Raw genomic sequence first — 23,738 nt, forward strand, 5'->3', positions numbered from 1 at the left:
CAACTTCCTACATACGTGTACAGTTTACAGTATACAATCTTTTCAGTTTATACATGGAAGCACACATATTAACATTGTGAGAAAAGTTACAGTGGAAACATAAGCTGCATCCACAAGATCAACAATACAAGCTTTTTACTTTCCGGTCTAGATGAAAAGTTTTATTTCAGTCCATTACTGGACAAACATTGTCTCTAGTGGAAAAAAAAGAAGCTATACCAATATTTATGCTTGTTTTCTTTTTTACTGTACTGGTGTTTAGCCAATTGTTATATAAAGTTAAAACTGCAATAATCAACTCATTAAAACACACAATGGAATGAGAAAGGCGTCACTCATAGTGAAAACCTCATATAGAAATTCTCTCTCTCTGTAGCTTTGCATGCTCTAAAAGAGTGTCTTTTGGATCACTGTTTTGACCGTAAGGATCTCACAATAAACTGATTTGCATTGTTTCCAGCCTGATGGAAATTTAAGATGAGATCTGTACATGGAACACCTGAGAAACCAGACGAGCAATGCAATTGGCCTCTAGCTTTTCATTGTTAAGAAATAAAAACGGTTCAAAATTGCCAAAAAATTGCAATGAAAAAATGAATCGCCTGTATTTTTGGGCCATTAGATCAAATTTTCATGAAAATCTGTCCTTATCATTTTGGAGTAATCCTCCAAACAAACAAACAAATCCACAAACTAACAAATCAAACCAAAGTTAATAATAATAATGTTGCACTGTCTGTTAATATGTCACTGTAGTGTTTACTGAGTTTTCAACTGCCCTCTAGTGGCCACAAAAAGAGAAAATGAAAGCAAATATTATTCCAAATTGAACTAATTGCTGCAAGCAGGCTTCATATTAATGCTTTGTGGCGTATGGTACATCATGTTTTGCATTTATCCATTTGTTAAAGTTCAGATTAATAACTGTTTTTCCACTTACAACATAGAAACTTCACAGGAATATAAATCGGTCCTGAAAATCAAAAAAAGGGAAAACTAAACTGCAGTGATTTGGCTTAGATGAATTTTCCCATTTTTTTTCTTGGATTTTGGAAATCAAAATCGCCACAAGCAATGCTTCAAAGTTGCAATTATTGGGTATGTTTTGATAAAATCTCAATAATTCAATTACAAAATCTAGAATTAAGATGTGGATAAAATGGAGCGCCTGATGAACTATTCGTAGAAATCCCAGACAAGCTTACAAAGTAGTCAACGCACAACAGAGCTATCATTTTATTTTTAAAACAGAGAGTAAATCTTTAACAGCAGTGAGACTATTCAGGAAAATATGTAACACTAAACAGCATGAGTGAGTCTATATTATGACTCAGAATCCCCTCCAGCTCACAGGGCCTCCCTGTTCAGGTCCCAGGATGTTACTGGGACTTACTGCCTCTCGCTATTTTCCAGGGTCAACGGGACTCCATCACCCCTCTCACTCAGCCCCTCTCCAGCCAGCAGCGGAGGAGCAGGAGGAGGTGGAAGTGCAGCGGGGTCGTCGGGCAGTGTGGCAATTCCCCAACGGATTCACCACATGGCTGCCAGTCATGTTAACATCACCAACAACATCCTGCGGAGCTATGAGCACTGGGAGACTGCTGACAGACTGGCCACTGACAGCCAGGGTAAGACGAGAGACACACCAGACTTCACATGACTGCTTTTCATTTCGGGCGAGCGCCTACACGCCGGAGGCAGAGGAGTCAGTTGACCATTTACGATCCTGTCAATGAATTCATATTTTCAACATCTGGAAACATTTAGATGTAATAAATCTTTTCTTGCTGCGGTGTTACCTCACAGCAGCCAAGACATACTGTTGCTGTCATTTTGTTCCATTGTGTGTTTCACTGCTCACTTAACTCCAAACTCTTTGGCAGATGTAAATCTGTTCTCCCGAGGTGTTTAAAAACCGTCCTGACAGCAGGGCGATTAGATGAGCAAATATGAAATCTTTTAAGAGGAGGCTACACTGTAGGTCACAGGAGTCGGCAGCTGTAGAAATGCCGTAGATTCAAACCACCAAGTATGTCATGTCAGGTTTGATATGCACAATAGCTCATAAAATCAGTCAGCTTTAAGTTGTACTGCAGGAATAGCTGTTACGGTTTGTAAGCACAACATGCAAACTCATTTTGGGAGCTCCAGAATTTTTGGAGCTCCAGAGCTCCTCCACGGGGGAAACAGAGCTCAGATTGTGGCAAGAAAGCAGTTCAATCAAAGCAATAAAACTCTTATCGCTGATTGCTTGACAGTGGTTGAGCTCTAAGCAAGGCACAGATAAAAAATACCTAAAACCCAATAGAAATGTGTCACATTTACAGATTTTTAAAGTTAATGGAGCTGACGAACACTTACTCGTGCGGGAGACAACTGAGGAGACACAAGTACGGTGGTCGAGCAAGCAGTGAAACCAGAGCAATACATTGTTCTTTTCCGATCTTTTCACAGCAGTAATACTCTAAGACAAAGATAAGAACACCCAAAACCCCACAATCATGTGCGACATGGAGAGATTCTTAGTTGTGGGCTGAGTGCGGTAGTGCTAACGCTCCTGCAGGCACTGTCGGGGAGGAGTGACACACTTCAGCAGAATTGAAATTTGAATTTGAATGTGAATGAACTTGAATGCATCAGAATTTGCCTAATCTACCCTGAATCTCAGACTTTAGAGAAGAAAAAGAAAATGCCCAAGGCTGAAATAAATCTTCGAGCCCCCAAGCTGTTTAAGTTCTGGGTGCTGGTGGTCGTAATGTACCTTTAGGGGCGGCTGTGGCTCAGTGGTTAGAGTCAGTCGTCCAATAACCATAAGGTTAGTAGGTTCAATTCCCACTCTCGCCATTCAAAAAAGATTAGTGGAACTGACGGAGGGGTGTCTGTCCACCTCCTTGTCATAGCTGAGGTTCCCTTGAGCAAGGCACCGTACCCCCATGCTCCCCAGGTGCTGTGAATGGCTGCCCAGCACTCCAGGTTGGCATCTGTCTCAGGGTCACAGGGATCTTAATCTCTTAGTTAAAATCCAGGTGGTGACTTTTTTATTTTTTTTCAGATTGTGTATATAGTAGATGTATTTCATTGTGAATATAAGTATCAAAGAAGAATCAGCCAAATTTGACTTCATCTTTCACACTTAAAATGCTCGACTGATCAACCAGGCAGGTGCAGCTTGGTGAAGGTGTTGATGCCGTTATGAATTTTGATCAAGGCCACTTGTGACCAAAAAAAAAGAAAGAAAAAAACAACTGCATTTGCCTCTTTTTGTCCATTCCACCTTTTGAAAAACAGTTGTTTCATTTCAGCAGCAGCAGTAACCTTCAGTAACTCTGTCTCTCCTTCACCCTCCCTGCTGTAGACTTCTTCCAGGAGCTGGACTCCGTCATGGAGCCCCTGAGTCAGCCGAGCAGCATGACTGAGCTGGTACGCTACATCAGACAGGGACTGCACTGGCTCCGCATAGAGGCTCACCTGTTGTAAAGACTAAACCAGAGCGGAAATAAAATTGGAGGGGAAAAAATGGAAAGAAATGGGCCTGGGATCTAGAACTGGGATAACAAGTGAGATGAGACACAGGACGATGCTTCACTTCCCACTTTGTCCCTTTAAACAACCTGAGTTTGGGAAGTTGTCTGATTCGCAGAACTCAAACTAGCATGTGAAACATTTGACGGATCCTGATTTCAAGAACAGCTACATTGTATCAGTGCTTAAACTTCTGAGGCTAAAAGCGACAAACGTTGCTGTGGCTCCGAACAGAAAAAGAACAAGAGAGGAAAGTAAAAAGTGGCTTAACTAAGATTGGATAATTTTATTAAAGATAACAGACTGATCTGATTAAGGAAGCTGAAGATGGGCAAAGAGCTCAACAGAGGTTGATCTCCTCCAGCAGAGGACCAGAACTGTGTCAGTGACTAGTGTAAAAGCCTCAGGCTGATATTGATCCAACAGGAAAAGTAGCTGTAGAATCCATCAGATACGGACCACACTGGTACAGGAACGAGGCTGGGCTGCGCCCACTAAAGCTAAATTAATGGAGGATGACGTCCTCTGCGTCTGTTTCAGTGAACCATCAGTCCTCAGAGATGGATCCTCCCAAACAAACTGACAACCTGCCAGTGCTGCGTACAGCGTGAATCTAACTTGCACAGCTGTGATCCAATTATGACTGCAGTCATAAGTCAGTCAGATCATACTTTTTCAAAGTGTTAATGTACTTCTTCATTCAAAGACTTTTTAAGAGTTTTATTACAAAAAAAAAAAGAGTAAAAAAAATATAGAGACATTTAGTAATGCTCCAGCAGGAAGCCACTACATTACAATCTAAATATTTAGTACCAAGGGGGTACTGATGAAATATGAATTGGGTAACAGGCTAACAAATCTGCAATTCCATGGGAGGAGTGTAAAAAGGAGTGAAAATTATGCTGTTTTTAAAATAACAAAGTTTATATGAAATATTGTCAGACAGGATTCAATAAAGCCCTTTTTACAATCCTAAGAAAACCCACTAACACTTGGCAACGTCTGGTTTTTGAGTACAATTGGAAAGTGTTAACTCGGCAAATTATTCTGCAGTAGTTTTTTTTTACACTTTTTTTTTTTCTACCAGCTCTGGCCCAGCATAGCATCAACGGCGACATGACACCCAAGTGTACACTAATTCTTTCACCAACGGTGTCGTACGAGTAAGCACAGCTTACATTTTCTTTTAAAAAAAAAACATCTCACATGAAGGTTCTGAAACAGACAGCAAAACTTAACCAATAGTGATCAAAAAGAGATGAGATTGATTGATTTTACTATCTGTAAAATCAGCTGGCAGCTCATTCTGTGTCCCGCTGTGTGGGGCTGACATCCGTGGTCCAGTCAAAATGAAGAAACTAGTCTAATTATCTGAGATTGTCTTGCTTATCAGAAACCGTTAACTAATACAGCCTGCGGTATAACACCATCCCTTCATGTTGTTGTAGTTTCAAACTTGTTCTCTTTAAGGTAGTAGTAGTTATCAGAGTTAGCCCTCAGAGCACTAAAACTAACAAGCTACCACTGAAAGTGGGAAAGGATTTAATTGGCTTGATTTAGCAGATGTACCCACATTTTGAATATAAATTAGTCGCACTACTTTCTGTGTAAAAATGGCATGACAGTGTTATTTGGTCATAGGGCAAGACAAATCTTGTAAATGGAGAAACATGGCAATGGTGGTGCAATTAAACTAGCTTTGGTGAATTTTAAAAAACGGGAAAAATACAACGTGCTATGTTGTTAGATTTGGTGCATATTATTAATGATGCTGAAAAGAAGGAAGACTTTCTAAGTTGTAGCTAGAAGATGTGTGTTTTCACATTTAAGTAGCCTCTGAGACTTGTGCAAACAGTGTGATTTATTTTCAGGGCCCAACTCTTCTTCCCTTGTCATTATGATGTAAAGCTACACCAAAATCCTGTTCTTCATTTAATGGCAGACATCTTAAATATTTCAAAGCAGTCCCTGAAATACGGTCCAAAAGTGTCTGTGAACAACGTTACAAATGTGAGCAGGTATGTTGATTTTACTCTGGTGCAACACGCGGAGGCTCGAGCAGTGAATCAGTCAAAGAAGCTGACTTACAGTAGAACCTACAAGTGAAGAGATCAGCAAAACAAGCACTTGGCTTACTGGTCCTAAAAAATGAGGGCCTTCTGTTCCCCAATCAGATACAGCATCTTTTTGGTTCCTCTCTTGGTGGTTATGAGCTTTTGTGAAATTACACTCAGTTCTAGTTCCCATAGTAACCCACCCACTACGGTGTCAAACACTTGGGGAAAACTAAAAGATTCAATATGATATGGCTCTAATTAAGCCCCCACCCATGTGCAGAGCAAGTAAACACGGAGGAAAACTCACATCAGCTTCTCTGCCCTGATGTCAAAGTAAATCTGCAACTTTGTACAGCTCTTAATGAGATCAACTCAACTGCCGGGTATCTTATAGTCATTTCCCAACATTTGTTGTGTTGTGTTGTTCGTGTGTATACGTGTACAGATGATTGTCAAGTCTATCGAAATCATTACCTTACCGAACAATAATGATGTTTGTGTATCATAATGTACAGACTGTGACTCCTAAAACCAGTGTTGTTTTTCTTTTTGTTTTGTTCGTTGTCTTGTGAATGATTCCGTGTGAACGAATGAGGAGGCGAAAGCTAAAAGATAGGGTATCTATGAATGTGTGTGTGGATCATGTCTGTGTCCATGTACAAGCTATGGCTGTTTTTACGCAGCAACAACATAAAAGGGATTTTGAACTCTTTGCGGTACTTTCCAAACAAGAGGCCACACCGTTTATGTGGCATTTCTCATGTGTTGTCACATGTGCTACAAAGTTTTAAAATCCGCTTGTCGTGGTTTCAATGACCAGCACTTCAGTTATGACTTTTTACGTTTTAGATCATTTTACCATTGCTGAATGTGTATGGAAGACAATGTGGATGTGGAAAGTCATTTTCACTTTATCAAAAAAAAGAAAAAAGAAAGAAAAAAAGAAGGACAGACGGAAACTCAAGTGCCTCTATTTGTGTCCACTTGGAATTGCTCTATTTATTTAAAAACAAAGAATGGATCTAAATAATTTTTCCATACCATATTGGTATAAATATGAGATTGTTTTTCGTAAAATCAGATGTTTCCATAAGCTTTTTGCTGGCGTTTATGATGACACCAGGGTTTGGCTTTAAGACAAAAACGTGAGATTAAAGGGTTAGAGTTAGGGTCTAGTTAGCATCAGTTGCTATCATTTCTTTTCTTGATGATTTGAACAAGTATGGATTCGTCTGAAATGCCTGAAACTTTTAAATCATTGCATGCAATAAATGGTAGCTTCAGACCAAGAACTGCTTGTATCCATTTCAAGAAAGAAAAAAGGAAATTTGTGTATTTCTTGTTGCATAAGTCATTTACAGTGTGAATATTCTCCGTCACCTGAAGAAAGCTGCTTTAAATGCTCACCTAATGCTCGCTAATGTTAACAGTCTGAAGTAAATATAAAACACTCAAGAACATCAAAAAACCTTAACGTAATAATGCAAAGTCTACTTCGTCCTTGCTGGTGGTAAATTGATTGACAAGGACTGATACAACCCTCATGACTGCTGATTAAATAAGAAGCTGTAGTAGTTAGCTTAGCATACAGACTGGAAATGGGCAAACAAGTGGTCGAGATTTGACAAAACAAAATCTGTTCTTTAGTTTTCACTGTTATACACAATGTACCCAGCGTTACCCACGTTATGGTAATGTAGACAAAGGTCATTTTTACATATTTTCTGGTGAGACTGGACTTGGCCAATGCCTAGCTGTTTCTTGTCTTTATCCTAAGCTAAGCTAAGCAACTTCTTGTGCTAGCAACTTGTGGTCCTGTACAGCCGTGAGAGCTGTCATTATCTCCTGAAAGAAAACAAAACGGCTCATTTCAAATGTCCAACCCAGCTTCCTGTCGTTGGTTTGGTTGTCGTTTGGTTTTTGTAATGATTTATGCTCATGAGCCAAATTTGCTGTGTCCCATTAGCCATGAAATTTCCACAAGCATTTGCAAACAAAACCCACAAACAATTTCTCTTTGACTTCAGTTGTCACAAACCAATAGCTGATCCACAGTGTTGCTCATTTCAGTTCAATATTTGTTTTACAGTGAAATACTGACATTGATATATGGCTTCTGTTCATTTCAATGTTCCCTTATTTTGAGTGTATACAGCAATATAATATACAATAATATGCTGTAAAAAGTAAAAGCATTGCTTTGGTGACCAGCAAAAACACCAGTTCTATCCCACTATGCTCCATGTCACATGACAGCCATGGAAAATGTTGAATTCATGCAACAGATCATTTATATGCAATGTGAATATGTGGGTATACCTTGACCATTTTGGAAACAGACTTCTTCAGCATGCCCAGTTATACTGCTGGTATCTTATCAGATATTTCATTAGTTACTATTGCATTATCACAGTTGTCATGACAGAAAATTTCACTACCGTAGCCACTACAATAGCGAGCTAAACAAGCTGATTCATTCTTTTAACAGCAGATGGGAGCAAGCCAAATATACATGGATAGTGTCTCTAGCAGTTATGAGTGTCTCTGATATTTGTTTGCAATTCATGAAATATAGATATATTTTGATTGTTTAAGAGATTGGCGAAACTGCCTCCAACAGGAAATGAACCATCAGTATTTACCCATTCATTGTTCTTGGTTTTCCTGTTAGTATATAGTTCTAGAAAAAAATATGCTAACATAATACATAACATGTCCTGCTTTAATCAGTAGGAGGTAACCATGAATTTAATTTCAAATTGTTCCTGAATAAAATCAGTGTATTTGTGATACAGAAAAATACAAACTTTCAGGCTGCACATTTTACAGATATGCGCTAATTCCCCTCTTTTCAAAAAAAGCTTTATTCACATTACATTCAATATGCGTAACAGGCTCACTTTTCAACTAGAGAAGAATGTGTCATTGTCATCTTTTGCATTATCAAGGCGTGGAAAGATATTTCTGATGCACCAACAGAGTCTCACTTTAACGCCTTTAATAAAATACACAAAATGCCGGTAACACAAGTTTAATACATACGGCTAGCTATGCTACAAAGATGCCAAGCACACAACCAACATTAGAGCTGTGGTAGTGGCCACAAACAGCTGCAGCCACCCTGGCAGGACGGAAACAGAAGTGCTACAGTTAGTTGCCCAGACTATGATCTGCAATAAACAGTTAAAAGTAACATGTCAGTCTCCAATTACTTAATAATGCCAAGTGTTGTAATACTTCCAGAAAACAGACCTCCAAATTGTAGTATTTGTTTACCTGTAGCTTGTAGCAGATTGTTACCTTGACAACTTGTTTAAGCCTTTAGTGAGTAAAGACGAAGCAACTTTGCATCAGCTGAGTCTTTACTTCTCTCTCCAAGACATTGAACACAATGAATAACATTAAAATAACTTATTCTGCAACCTGGACCCACATGGATGCTTAATGGCTGATTATAAGTGATTTAATCTCCCCTGTCTCCCCAGCTTTATTCAACTTCTCATAACAGCTATATTGAAATGACATTACCCAAAATACCTTCTTAAAAGGGGATTTTGTTTAATTTGTTTCTTGGTTATATTCTGGCACCAAAACTACCTGGTTAGATTCTGAATATGATGCTTGTTCGGGAAAAAAGCAAGAAGTAACTTGTGTCAGTCAAAGTAATCCCTTTAATCAGCCAAATAGTATCTTTCTTTCTTTGATGATCAGGCAACACACTCTATTTTTTAATTAAGCAAAGCAAAGCATGACACTGACATCCTGTTGTTAATGTAACACTTGGCTGTTCAGTGTAATACTGTAACAGAAATTGAACCAGGAGGCTTATAGCGTAGCTAAACTAAAGCTATAAAAGGTACACCAGCCTTTATCCACGGTTCAAATTTTAAAAATATTTCACATCTCAAAAACTTACAGACATGTTGTTTCTTGTAGTATTTTTATATGTACACATCCCAAAGAATAAGCATGGCGTTTATCTAGCTGTTAGCATACTATTTCTCATATTTCTGTTGAGCTAGCTAAGTAAGAGACTGTCCTGGTTTGGGCTCCATATTTTAAACTTTCTAAATAAAGTGAGCTTTTTCAAAGAAAACTGACTGGAGATTTTCCCAAAAGGCACAACAAATTTTTAAGATGAAACTTGACATTTCATATCAAGTTGTAATAAAATTCTAGCCATCCTCAAGACAAAGTGCGACAGTACAAATCATTTAAGCATCGTATTTGTATTGTGTATTGTTAGGTAGAGAACTTCTTGCCTGTGTTACACTAAGCAGGGAAACTTTAAAAGTCAGTAATTCAGTTCTAACCAACCAGTAAAATTGTTTTTCAAATCATGCCAACTTTTATCATGAGACTCTCACTGCTTTGTGTGTAGCATTTCTGTTATTGCCAGTTTACTTCCCTTGTAGAAAGCAACAGTGTTTAATCATGTGGGAAATCAAAACCATCCAAGTGAAACCAACCCATTAAACAGGAAATTTCTTTCAGGTTTTCAGACATTCTGATCCCTGTAGTGGAAAACTGTTTTTTTTTTTTTTTTTGCTTTTTTTGCTCTACAACTCCTAACAATATCCTAATTCATCTTTAGAAGCTTGAAATGCTGCAGTTTTCCAACATCGAATCGTTAAAGAGAAATAGTTTGAAATTTATTGGTCAGATTACAATTTAAAAAATCGTTCTGTGGTAACATGTTATGAGTTGTCTAGCTTCCAGTCCTTCTACTTTGTTTGTGTTGGAGGAAGGACATCCTTCTCCTGATTAGTGCCATGTAGTATACAGAAGATTTTCTGCCAAATTAATACAGCACATGAGCTAACAGTATTCTTGGGGATAATCTGAATAGTTCTACACAAATGAATCCAAACTCATTTCATCCAATCATGTTAAATTGCAGGGTGGAATCTGGAAAGTTGTGGTCATTAAAATATGGATAAATTTGGACATTTCAAACCAACCACTGGTGGTTTTGAGCACAGCAGCAACATGGTGCCTGAAAAATCCTTGCCTGTGGATCTAATGTACATCACTGCTAAACGCAACAATGTAAAGAGCTCTACAAAATACATAAAACAGAGAACACATCCATCCAACATGGATTGCGTTGTTTTTTTTGTTTTTTGTTTTTTAAATGTGTTGCACAATTTCATGTCCTTTTTTTCTGTTTCTATCAGTGCTATCTTTTGGTCTTTTCTATGGTTCTTTTTATAATGAAGTTGTTCTGTGTGATGATCAAAAGTTGTGATGCAGTTCCATTGTTTTTGAATATTTAATGTCTCTGAAATATGGATTAAAATCTGTTTGAACAAGTGATCCTGCTGTCTGCATTCTCTTTTCTTTTCTTTTAGTCAAATATGCCATGTTTTTATCATTGGTTTAAAGAATACGCTGACCTACATTACTGATGGAGCTACTTATCAAACCACTAGAAACAATCACGAGGAAGAACCAAAAAAAAAAGACAAATAGCATATTGTATGCTCACACAATCTTTTTCCTGATGAAAAGCATGTCACTGATTTTACACCTAATAAGATTCATTTATGAATAAGACAAGAGCCTTTGAGAGGCCTTTATGTACATAGGAGCCAAGCTAGTCCTCTTACACCACTAATGAACTCCTATTTCTACATCATAGCAACTATTAGGCTATTTCACATGATTAATTCATTGAATGTAGTTGCACATTTAAAATTCTAGAGGGAAGGAGAGGGTGGTGTGTGATGGAGGGAAAGAGAGACCAAAGAGTGTGTGAGAGAAATGAGAAGACTGAGGACGGACAAGAAGTCCTGAGTTAACACTAAATCTGAAGTGTGTTTTCTGGGAGACATAAATCTCTTCCAATTAAGCAGTTCCATAAGTGAGTAAGAAGGTGGAAAGCCTATTTTCAGGCCTTAAAATATACAAGACTCTGTATATGTGTGTGTCCTCTGGGAGCTTAGATTTATAAGTTCAATCGCCATAGGTAACCGTGCAATCAAACAAGCTCAAAGAGATATGATGTAACACACACACAGAAAGAAACGGAGGAACTAAAACACCAAAAGTGTCCATTAGCCCTACCAAAACTAAGATCAGAGAATACAAGTGCTCACACTCAGATGGATAGAGAATCCTGATTACTTTAAAACATCACTGCCCTGAATGTAAGTACTGAATTGTATTAAAACAGCCTCTCCAGATCCTTTCAGTTAAAACTGAATTTATTCTTTGTGATGTTTCGGTGGTGTGTTGAGACAGCTCGCTGGAAACCCAACAGCTCAAGAGCACGGGAATCCTGATGCACACTGCTGCTGTTACATGTGGACGGGTGCTGTGATCAAGACAGCTCATGAATGGCCCAAACACACAGTCAGAAAGAGTTATAAAGTTGTAAAGAGCTTATTATACATTCACATGTTATATCCAGATTTTGTGGATAAGGAGCTCGATGTTGGGGCATTTGAATTAAACTTGATGGACTAGCTGCAGCCCATGGGAGTTCCACATAAGAAACCTTCAAGTTTGGATGTGAATATAGTCAAAATAAATTAAGATAAATCAAACATGTATTATATAACTGTAACTTTAATATAGAAACACAGCTGAAATAATAAGATCTGTAGCAGAATCCACACATTTTCCCACTTATCTCTGTCGATAAAGTCGATGCAAATTTAAAGCAGTCTTTTTAAAAGAATTTCAACTTCTGCTCTTAGAACCAAAACTTTTACTGACATGTTCCAGTTCCCTCCCACAGCCCAAAGATATTCATGTGAGGTTAACTGGCGATTCGAGATTAACTGTAGTTGGCGATACACGTGTGCATGGTTGTCTCTCTGTATTAGTCCTGGCATGGTGGCCCATTCACTTGCTCAACATGTACCTTGCCTCGCATCCAACAGCAGCTGGGACAGGCTTCAGCACCACCTCTGATCCTGTACAGCATAACCCCATTAGAGTGGATACATGGACTGTTACTGAGTGAATTTTTTTTTAAATATGTGCGTCAGTTTCCTGCCTTTAGGCATGCTCATGGGACAGTTTTGTACAGAATGTCCTCCTCTCATTAAGATCTCATGGGTTTTTGTATTCATGCAGCCAGTAACAAACTAAAATTATGTTGTCCATTAGAGTGAAGGTGGCATGATAAAAAGAATGTATTTGGGTTCAAACCGTGATCCTTTCCAACCCTAACCACGTAATGTAATTTTCCAATCACAACCACCTCTTTCCCTCCTCCTTATGAGGGGTTCTTGACTTGTTAAATAAAACACTGAAGAGTGATATTCACTCCAATGCTGAAACACTCATTTGAGTCGTATTTCCCTCCTGCTGTCTGTAGGGACAGTAGTGTAGAGGATGATTAATGCAAGTATTGTGCTCAACAAAACCTAATCCAACAAAAACCAAAGGGAATCAGGCCCTGGCGGAGGGTAGTAGAGAGAGCACTGCATGGGATGCTGGGACATTTATGTCCTATCCTATGCTCTCAGGCTCCAAATCGGGATGGTCGATGCAATTAACCAATCACTTCAGCTCCTATAACAGCTCACAAATATGTATAGAATTACCACACAGCGCACATAACAGGGCCGTCACGAGGTAAAAATAAATAAACAATGAAACTGTTTTTGTGGCTGTCTGAGTCAGTCCATCCATTCATTTTCTACATGTTATCCAATACTACTTGAGGGAGGAGAATCAGAATCAGAATCAAGTTTATTGCCCAGTAGGTTTGCACTTACAAGGAATTTGACTTGGTGTAGTTGGTGCAAAATATTAAGTATAGACAATATAGATATATATACAAAATCTTCAAAAAAATAAGGAGATGTAGTGCAAGCTGAATGCTACAACTACTATAAATGTGCAGACATACAACAGGATGAAGTGGTCCCAATTAAATAAAGACTGTGCATTAATGTAAAGCAGAAGGTCTGAAGATGCTGCGTTAAAGTAGCTTGTCAGTGTCAGTGTCAGGGGGGGCTCCGGGCCTTGTTGATGAGGCTAGTAGTGGATTGGAAGAAACTGCTCTTGCAGTGTGAGGTTTTGGGCCTGATGGACCGCAGAGGGGTGTATCTCAAAGAGTTTGTAAGAGGTGGGCGGGATCAGCCACAATTTTACCTTCATGCCTCAAAGTCCTGGAGGCGTACAGGTCCTGGAGAGATGGAAGATTGCAGCCAATCACCTCCTCTGCAGACCGAATGACATGCTGCAGTCTGCCCTTGTCCCTTGGCGGCGGCAGCAGCATACCAGATGGTGATGGAGGAGATGAGGATGGACTCAATGAAATGATGGAGGAGTAGAAGTGCACCATCGTTGTCCTTGGCAGGTTGAAATTCTTAAGCTGCCGCAGGAAGTACATCCTTTGCTGGGCTTTCTTGATAAGGTCCTGGGTCACCTGGGAGATGATTTTTCCCAGGAAGCAGAAAGACTCCACAGTGTCAATTATGGAGTCACAGAGGGTGATGGGGGTAGGTGAGGCTGAGTTCCTCCTGAAGTCCACAACCATCTCCACTGTCTTTAGAGCGTTGAGCTCCAGGTTGTTTTGGTTGCACCAGATCACCAGATGGCCAGCCTCCCACCTGTAGGCAGACTCGTCGCCATCATAGATAGGTCCGAGGAGAGTAGTGGTGTCCCATGAACTTCAGGGGCTTGACGGTCTGGTAAGTCAGAGCTACTCCTGACACAAGTGCTCTGTGTTGAAGTCTTGCTCTCTCTCGTACAAGAACTATTCAAGATACCTACCTGAGTGCGAAAATGTATGTTTCAACAAGCAGTCACAAAGAGAATCGTTTTGGACTCTGGAAATGGTTGGTATCAGTGCTTAAAGTTGGTGTTCTAGAGTAGAAGAAAAAATTCCGAAAAGAAATTAGGCTAACAGGCAAGGTTCATATGTTCAGATGTCTTGAAGGTTAATCTTCTAGAGAGAGCAGAAGGAAAGTATACATAGGCTTTATTGGATAAATGGATCCCGTAGATACAGACTCTCACAAGGGGTTTATGCTAGAGCGAGCATGCCGGGTCACCCAGAGATGGGATCACAGTGATCACAAAGTTCATGAATGTCTGTTCATGAAGGTTAGCAGCCTTAGGAGCAGCGGGGGTTCAAAACCAAGTCTTGACAAGGATCAACAAGTATGGTTAAATCCAGCCATGGCAGCAAGAGTAATCAAGAAATGGGAATTTAATGCAGCCAGGCAGAAACTTTAGCTTCTTTCACAAATGTTAAAGTTGCATACCCAATTCACACATACCAAACAACGGAGGATCAGCCCCACATCGATTTGTCCTTACAAACATCAAGCCGGCACTGTGGAATTAGCTGAATGAAAACAGCACCGTTTGTTCAAGTGGCAAGTTCCACAATGCCAGCTGGATGTGAGTAAGCGCACACGAGGTGGGACAGTTTCTCCTCTCTTACAACCTTCCTTGCCAGCTGAGAGGCATATCAGCAGTGGATAAACTTCAACCCCATGTTCAGTCCCAGCTTGAAATAGCATATGTGAAAGAAGTTTTTGAAAGATGGTGATTAAAAACCGAATGCACATGGACACAGATAAATGTCTTTTACAAACCAAAAAGACGCATTGCATTATCATGGAAAAATTTTGTTTCACACACAAGTGTATTTTACTTATACTCACCCTCCTATCCTCATTTATTTACATGAATCTCAGTTAGAATTACTGTATTAAAATATAAGCGGAACTTTAAATTGTTCAGCTGCAAGGAACTGTGAGCCAGAATATTCTCCTGTTATTTTCAGAAAAGAAGCAATGTTTACTATTCAACCGTACCCAGCACCCAATTTTCTGATAGTCAGTCACCAGCAGCTGAGTGTTGTTAGCCCGTTAAGCTCTGATTGGTAATGGATGGTCTCTGGCAGCATTTATAAACCTTCACCTTTGCTGTTCTCTTTACTGCTGGCTTTCACCATGATGACTGCTAGTTTTTGCCTGAGGTTTGGAACAATAGTCCTTTGAAGTCTCTTGCCAGTTTACTTTGGGATGTTTGTTGATGCTTCTCTTTTACTGTATTTGTTAATGATTTCAGGGTATTCCTCTTTGCCTTGCTAGTTGTGGATGCATATGGATTCCATTCTAAAGGTAAAAAGAAAAATCTTCCCCTATACCTAAACCCTAGTTTTGTTTGCTTCAATCGGATCTTTCTAAACTTTGTTTTCCTGCAACCAGGTTCAGAGTCTTCAGGCCAGGGGAGCGGTGGCACAACTGATGCAGTTAACTTTGCCCCTTGGCACCAACCGGCTGTGCCCTACAGAGCTTCCAGTAGTGCCTCTCTGCCTGTGCAACCTTTCAGTCTCTCTCAACCTCCCTTTCAGCCGGCACAAGTGCTTGTGCAAGCTCCTGGTGGCCCTCAGGTGTTTCAGCTTGTTCCAGTAAGTGGTAGCTCTGCTGTTGCACCAGCACAAATGCTTGTGCAAGCTCCTGGTGGCCCTCAATTTTTACAGGCAGCACCAGCAATTGGTAGCTTGAGTTCTGGTCTGCCGGTAGGATACTCTACCTTGGGATCTCCTGCTGTAGTTCAGGCAGGGTATGAAGTCACCCCTCCAAGTGGAGCTGCTCAGTCTACCCTACCAGGTAAAGAATCTTCTAATACATGGTTGGGTTGCTTTAAAATGTAATGCTGGGAAGTCTAAAGCTCAACAATGGGGCCCACTGTCCTGCACATTTTAGATTATTCCCTACTTCAACAGACCTAATTCAGATTAAATGGATGTCTTCAAAAGCTGTTTAAATTCCACATAAATTGGCTAATGAGGCATCAATCTGCCTTGGGTGTGTTGAAGCAGGGAAATCTCTAAAACCTGCAGGACTGCTGCCCTCGAGGACTGAAGCTTGAGATCCCTGGTCTACATGTTTTGATCATATGGCTGCTTACAAGTCTCTGCATGATCTCTATATCATGCAGAGACTATATATATATATATATATATATATATATATATATATATATATATATATATATATATATATATATATATATATATATATATGAGCTCCCTCCTTTGGAAGTTGGATGCTCTTAATGAAACTGTAAAAGAACCTTGACCATTTTCACATTGATTCTTTATATGTGAGAACTAAAGTTAAGGGTTTTTTTTTCCTAACTTCCCCAGAAACGCAGTGGGCCATTGCTCCTCATGTCTTTGAGGATGCATCAGCTGACAGCACAGCCCTTGGGCTTGGTGACTCTGGCTCTGTGCCATCTGGACCTGTTCTACAGTCTGGAGAGACTTCCAGTGTCGTGAAGGAAGCTGAACTTGGGAACTACCAGCAGCAGACAGAAGAAGTTGGCTACCCAGATTTCCTTAAAGGATTTGGCCAGGAATTTGCCAGTTTATTTCTGCCCCGCTCTGGTGCTGGTGGCTTCTGGGGTTTCCCTTTTCCCTATTTTGACTACAGGCTCCTGTACGGCCTTTACCCTTCTGGAACATACAGCACCTTCAGCAAGCAACAAGAGGGGGGCAAAGATTTCTTCAAGAACATCCACTTCTCAAAAGTGCTTGCACCTAAAGCCCGTCGTTTTGGAAATGGGAGAAGGTTCTTCCCACATGCCCACAAGAGCTGAACATGATGTGCAAAGGGTATGTTGAGGAAACTGTACCTGCAAATATCTTTATCTCAACACTAACTAACATGGGTTTCCTTTCAGGTTTGACACTAGGTAGCGACGCTGTTACCAAATGCATGGATTTTGGTCCTGGAATAAAATCTTGTCAAATACTCTGGCTTCAGAATGACTTGTTACTCAATTGGTGTTTTTTTTTTTTTTTTTTTGTTTTTTTTTTCCTTGACATCTCATCAAAAGTATCTGGACTGCTCTCCAGAACAAGAGTCGCCAGATGGAACTGCTTCCCTGACAGCACCCTGAGACTTCAACATGGTTTAGGTATTTTCAACTGCTGTTGAAACCCCCACCCCATGACTCTTGCCCACCAGGGATAACTTGACAAAGACAACACTACACATGGAGCTTATGGAATATCCCAACAACCCCAGTCACATTGGGCAACTGGAAAATTAGCCCATCCCCACATCTTGAGTTTAGTTCCAGGACCTGATTTGCTAAAGGGAGCCTATCAATGTCTAGCTTGTACAACTTAACCTCCTGAACCAGTTGAGAAATAAGTCTGAGCTATTCTGTTAATAAATATCAGTTCTCAGAGTGTTGCACATCTCAAGAACTGGTCAGTGACACTGGCGCAACCAAGCAAAACCGGTTCCCTGCCTTTGCTTGTGGCCTCTGTTTTGAATGCTGATAATTCTGTGGTTGGTCCACATGGTTGGAGTTGTTTTTTTTTTTTTTTTTTTTTCTCTTCTCAGGCTGTGTCTGACCTTGGCTCCAAAGGGTTCAGCCAAAAGAGGTTTGCTTAACCTCTGATTATGGCTTCAATCACAATTCTCATGGGTATTGCAGTGCACACGTAACACACATTACAAATAAACTTTTATATTTATAACGGCCAAACATTCTAAATGCAGCGTGTGCGCATGTGTATGTACATTGGTCTCACTGATGTGCAAGTCGTCACCACTTAAAATGTGTTTTGCTTAGATCTTTGTGTTAGAGAAGGCACTTGTCTGAGCGTGTGTAATGGAAAATTTCTTTCAGCCTTACGCTTGTTTCGTTTAAATCCCTTGAGAATTGGTCTTTTCCCAGCTTTAACATTTCCAAAAAATGTATTTCATTAACTCGGTATTGCGCACTCCAGTTCTGGATCATCAAGAGAAGTTGGCTTTAATCTGATACAATTTTTTTTTTTTTTCCCCCTCCCCTTCTCCCATGTTCGGGTATAATAACCATGCACTCAAGTTTATTGCAAAGTAGCTTTGCACTTACAAGGAATTTGACTTGGCCAGCCTCCCACCTGTAGGCAGACTCGTCACCATCATAGATAAGTCTGAGGAGTGGTGGTGTCCGCAAACTTCAGGAGCTTGACGGACTGATGACTGCAGGTGCAGCTGTTGGTGTACAGGGAGAAGAGCAGAGAAGAAAGAACACAGTTCTGGGGGGAACCAATGCTGATGGGCTGTGAGTCGGAGAAGTGTTTTCCCAGCTTCACATGCTGCTTCCTGTCAGACAGGAAGTCTGTAATCCACCTGCAGGTGGAGTCAGGCACACTCAGCTTGGAGAACTTCTCCTGAAGCAGAGATTTCTGATGATTGTGTTAAAAGCAGAGCTGAAATCCACAAAAAGGATCCTGGTTTGGTACCTGCAGAATCCAGGTGCCAGAGGATGTAGTCTGAGCAGAGATCCCCATACCGCCCTTGCCCCAGTCACTGTCTCCAGCTCTTCTGTAGGAACACCAAGGCATTCACAAACCAGTCAAACCAGCTAGTCGCTCCAGCGAGTTTGCTCCAAGTCCAAATCTCACATGTGATCTTTGTATACAATGTCAGTAGAGGAAAGCTTTCTGCTTTTAAGACAATTCTGCCTTCTGCAACAGAGGGTCTTTTCTTATATACATACAAAAATTAATTTGCAGATGCAGCATGTCCACTGTTGTAAATGCCTTGTGGGATGCAAGAACAAACGTCAACTAGTAATTCCGAAGGACATTATATAGCAGTAGTGTTACGGCTTGTTCAAATGCCGAACATAATAAGGGACACAACACAAAGGTTTTAAGTTTTAGTCCTTGGTTTATTGAAGATTCAAACACTTAAAATACTAAATACCTGAAAACCCAGGAAACCACGCATGAGGTGTTGCTGCTGTGGGGCTGGAAGAGAGAAAGAGGTTAATCAGGAGGCCTGCCTCAGTAGACTCAACCCCATTGTCTGCAGGTGATGACAGACAGACAGGTGAGGTCACCAGAAGGAGGCAAAACAAACAGGCCACAATGGTGATGTAACACTTCCATCCATAAAGATTGCACATAATATTATAATGTGAAATCATTCAAAATTACGTGATAAAGCATCAGTAACAACATTTTATTTCCCTTTCTTATGGCAAATCTCTATATTGTAGCTCTGAGCAATGTTGACCCAACACCTCAGCCTCTGGTTAATGTTGTACATACGGTTTAAAAGCACCAAAGGGTTGTGGTCGGTGTGCTTGACAACAGGCTGCGAGGAGGAACCAACACCTCACAATGCTGTAGAGCCCAAAGCAAAGCCAGGGCTTCCTTCTCAATAGTGCTGTAGTTCTGCTGAGCCTGTGAAAACCTTTTAGAAAAGTAGCACACAGCAGGGGCGGCTCCTTCATAGGGGCGATTTGTGCGACGCACTAGAGTTCTCAACGGTTCGGGTCGGCCCAAAAAACTCAACGGGACCCGCGGGTTCGGGTCGAAAATATAAGCAGATGACTCGGGTCGGGTCGGTCCTCGGTCCTGAATCAGAACAGATCCCGCACCGGTACCACTAGCATCAACCTCAAACTTGAAAGGAACAGCAAAATTTGGAGCAGCAAGGACTGTTGAGCTGCAAAGTATAGCTTTAACCGCTTTAAAGGCCTGCTCACAGCTGGAATCCCACGCAAACTCCCTTGACGGACTGACAAATTCAGTCAGTGGAGCAACAACAGTGGCAAAGTTACGACAAAAAGCTCTGTAGTCACCCGCCAATCCAAGGAAACGCCGCAACTGCCTTTTAGTAGTGGGTACTGGGTACTGAGCAACGGCATTGGCTGCAATTGGGCAAACCTGTCCCTGACTTACTTCTTTACCTAAGTAAGTAATGGCAGCTTTAGCAAATTCCCATTTGCTCTCGTTCAGACTTAGCAAAACCTATTCAAATCGTTGAAAAACAGTGGAGAGTGTCCATGTGACTCTCCCAGTTTAGTGAATACACAACAACATCATCTAAATAGCCCTCACAATCAGGTACACCAGATAAGACTGTCTACATAAGTTGCTGAATGGTGGCAGGGGCATTACACATGCCGAATGCCATAACAGTGTATTGAAGGAAATTATCAGGGGTGACAAGCAGAGATGTTGGACGCTCTCTGGGATAATGGAACCTGCCAATAGCCTTTTAATAAGTCCAGCTTGGTCACAAAACATGCCATCCCTACTTTGTCAATATAGTCTTCAATACGGGGAAGAGGGAAGGAGTCAGCCTTCGTAACACTATATACCTTCCTGTAGTCTGTGCAAAACCTAGGAGTTTCATCAGCTTTTGGAACAAGTAAACAAGGGGAACTCCATGAGCTATTGCTTGGAACCGCAAGACCACTGGTAAGTAAATACTCAACCTCTTTCCTCAATAATTCCTTCTTGACAGGGTTAACACAATAAGGATGTTGTTTAGTTGGAGGTCTATCCCATACATCAATGTCATGTTGCAAAACATTCTTGTGAGAGGGAACATCTGAAAACGGAGACATATGGCTACGTATCAGCTGACATCCAACCTCTGAAAGGCAGCGAGATACGACACATGAGCCTCTAAGTTTCCAAACAACAGAGTTCTGAACCCTGGCACCCAATGTTGGTGAATTTTCTTTGGCCAAACCATCATCATCTGGACAAATGGTAACCACTGAAACCGCACCAACACAATTAACTTCCCTTGAGGGCTTCTGCCCACCTTGGGATCGAACAGCATACGACTTCAACATATTCACATGGCAAACACGAGACTTACGCCTTCTGTCTGGATTACCAATAACATCGTCAGTGTCGCTCATCTTCTTTTCAACAACATATGGCCCGGAAAACCTGACCTGCAACACTGACCCAGGTATCAGCAGTAGAACCAGTACCAAGTCTCCTGGATAAAAAGAGCGCTTAACAGTGTTTTTAATCGAATGGTCTCTTCATTTTAACTTGAGAGTCTGCCATAGCCTCTTTAGCTGCTTCACATGCATTGTGGAGATGCTCTCAGAGGGAACTTACAAAAATCAAGCAGATTTATCTTGTAAGAGGACTGACATTTGCTCACGAAGCAACACCTGACTGTGTGGTCAAAAAACAACTCTGCAGGGCTGAACCCCACTGACTCTTGCACACTTTCACGTATTGCAAACAATAGTAATGGAATACCTTCATCCCACTCAGGACTGTGTTCAAGACAGTAAGTGCGGAGCATATACTTATGGGTCTGGTGAAAGCGCTCCAGCGCCCCCTGACTCTCAGGATGATAAGCACTAGAAACCTGATGCTTCACACTCAAGATCTCGAGAATCCGATTGGACATGAAGTTACTTCCTTGATCAGTCTGAATAACTTTCTGTAAACCAAAGGTAGTACAGAATTTCACAAGCTCCCAGACAACTGCTTTAGCCTTGAGTGAACGCAGTAGTATTGCCTCAGGATAACGCGTGTTTGCACACATGATGGTAAAGAGATATTGATAGCCTGATTTTGATTTTGGGAGAGGGCCTACACAGTCAACAATGAGACTCTCAAAAGGCTTCCCTATAACAGGAATAGGCTGAAGGGTGCCAGGGGAACCACCTGGGTGGGTTTACCTGCTAACTGACATACATGACAGGTTTGACAATACTCAACCACAGAAGCTTTCAATCCAGGCCAAAAAATAGTGTCTCAGAATCTGATTGTAAGTTTTTGTAATCCCTAAGAGACCAGACATTGCAAAATCCTGGGCTAAGTTCAGTATCTGCTCACAATAGACAACAACTTGGAAGGTGGTACTCCAGTCAGAGCCATCACTAACAGCAGTCCACTTAAGCATAAGTACTTCACCTTCCATATAAAACCCTACAGGGACAGACAACAACTCCACTTAGCTAGGGAAGGATCAGTTCTCTGTAACGTCACCAGCTGTGGTCTACCCAGCTGTAGTGGACTCTCAGAAGTAACATCAGGATTGGTCAACCTCAACTCAGCCACTTTAGGGGCAATAGTCTAGCTATCTTTGCTGCTTTCTCTGTCAGACTCAGCCGTAGAACTATCAACTAGCTTCTGTTTAGCTGTATCGATGGGATCAAACATAAATGTGTCAACAAGGTTAACAGCATCAGCGTTACGAACCTGAGCACGGGTCACAACACAAACAGGATGGTCAGAGGACTCGAGTGTTGACTCACTGTGGGCAAATTGTTCAGTAATCACTGGGCTGTCTGTCACAATTGGTACAGGGAACACCTTTTTGCCCGCTAGGTCATTGCCTAAAATGAATCCGACACCATCAACAAGTATATAGGGATGCAACCCTACTTGAACAAACCCTGTTTCTAAACCACATTTCAAATACCCAAAATCAATGCGTCATCACCAAGGAAAGTTTCTTTAGACAAAGGCAACACTCCTTGCAAAAGTATAGACTTTGAGGCACCAGTATCCTGCAAAATACGGATTGGTATGGCCATGTCAGACTCAGACAGTGCCACAGAACCATCAATCATAAATGGTTCAAAACCTGATGGCTCAGGAACATGAGAGTGGCGCTCCTCTTGCTCAGTGTTCACAGGAGGAAGTTAGCAGGTCACAGAACCGATTAAAGCCACTGGGTTAGGCTTCTGCTTTTTACACAAAATCGTACAGTCAGCTATCATGTCCTGGCTTTTTGCAAAAATAGCAAACCCTATCCGAGTTGCTGCTCTTTGCACTAGAGGATTTGCTACTAGATGCAGAGTTGTTATTTAACATTTGGTTTGCAAAGCGAGGACGCTGAGGTCGAGTATGTGATTTGGTTCCAGTATGGAATTTATCACTAAGTGAAACTTTGTGGTCCAAAACATACTCATCAGCCAATATAGCAGCATCCTTTACATTTTGTGTCCTCTGCTCACTCCAATAAATTGCAACAGCCTCTTGAACAAAATTCTTGAGCTCTTCCAGAAGAATCATCTGTCGCAAATCCTCCTTGGTCTCAACCTTCTGTGAAGTGCACCAACGCTCAAACAAAATCTCTTTTTCTCGAGCAAATTCCACAAAGGTTTGCTTTCACCTTTGAAGTTACTACGAAAACGCTGTCTGTAAGCACAAGCTCATAGGCACGCAAGATGGCCACTTTAACAATGTCATGATCGGAGCTCTGCTCCAAAGTTAGTGAGGCGTACACCTCTTGAGCTTTACCAGACAGCACGCACAGCAACAGCAAAGTCCAATTGTGCTTAGGCCACTCCAAGGTGGTCACCACCCTCTCAAAGTGTAAAAAATACTTTTCAACATCTTTCTCACTAAAAGGAGGGACTAACTTTATATTTATACCTACATCAAATTTGGAGAACCTGGAA

The 23,738-nt window shown here is 41.0% G+C and overlaps 1 protein-coding gene across 2 annotated transcripts in view; it reads left to right on the forward strand.

Annotated features, from left to right (window-relative positions):
- The window catches only part of aff2 (AF4/FMR2 family, member 2), a 202,730-nt gene extending 191,874 nt beyond the window's left edge, over nucleotides 1–10,856 (forward strand). For both annotated transcript variants that reach the window (XM_075480879.1, XM_075480880.1), the window contains exons 25-26: nucleotides 1,414–1,628; nucleotides 3,356–10,856. In XM_075480879.1, coding sequence (XP_075336994.1) covers nucleotides 1,414–1,628; nucleotides 3,356–3,477 — 337 coding nt within the window. In that variant the 3' untranslated portion in view covers nucleotides 3,478–10,856. The remainder of the gene's footprint in view (nucleotides 1–1,413; nucleotides 1,629–3,355) is intronic.
- Nucleotides 10,857–23,738: the final 12,882 nt, after the last annotated feature.

This window comes from Odontesthes bonariensis, chromosome 13 (assembly GCF_027942865.1).
Source record: "Odontesthes bonariensis isolate fOdoBon6 chromosome 13, fOdoBon6.hap1, whole genome shotgun sequence".
Taxonomy (NCBI): Eukaryota; Metazoa; Chordata; class Actinopteri; order Atheriniformes; family Atherinopsidae; genus Odontesthes; species Odontesthes bonariensis.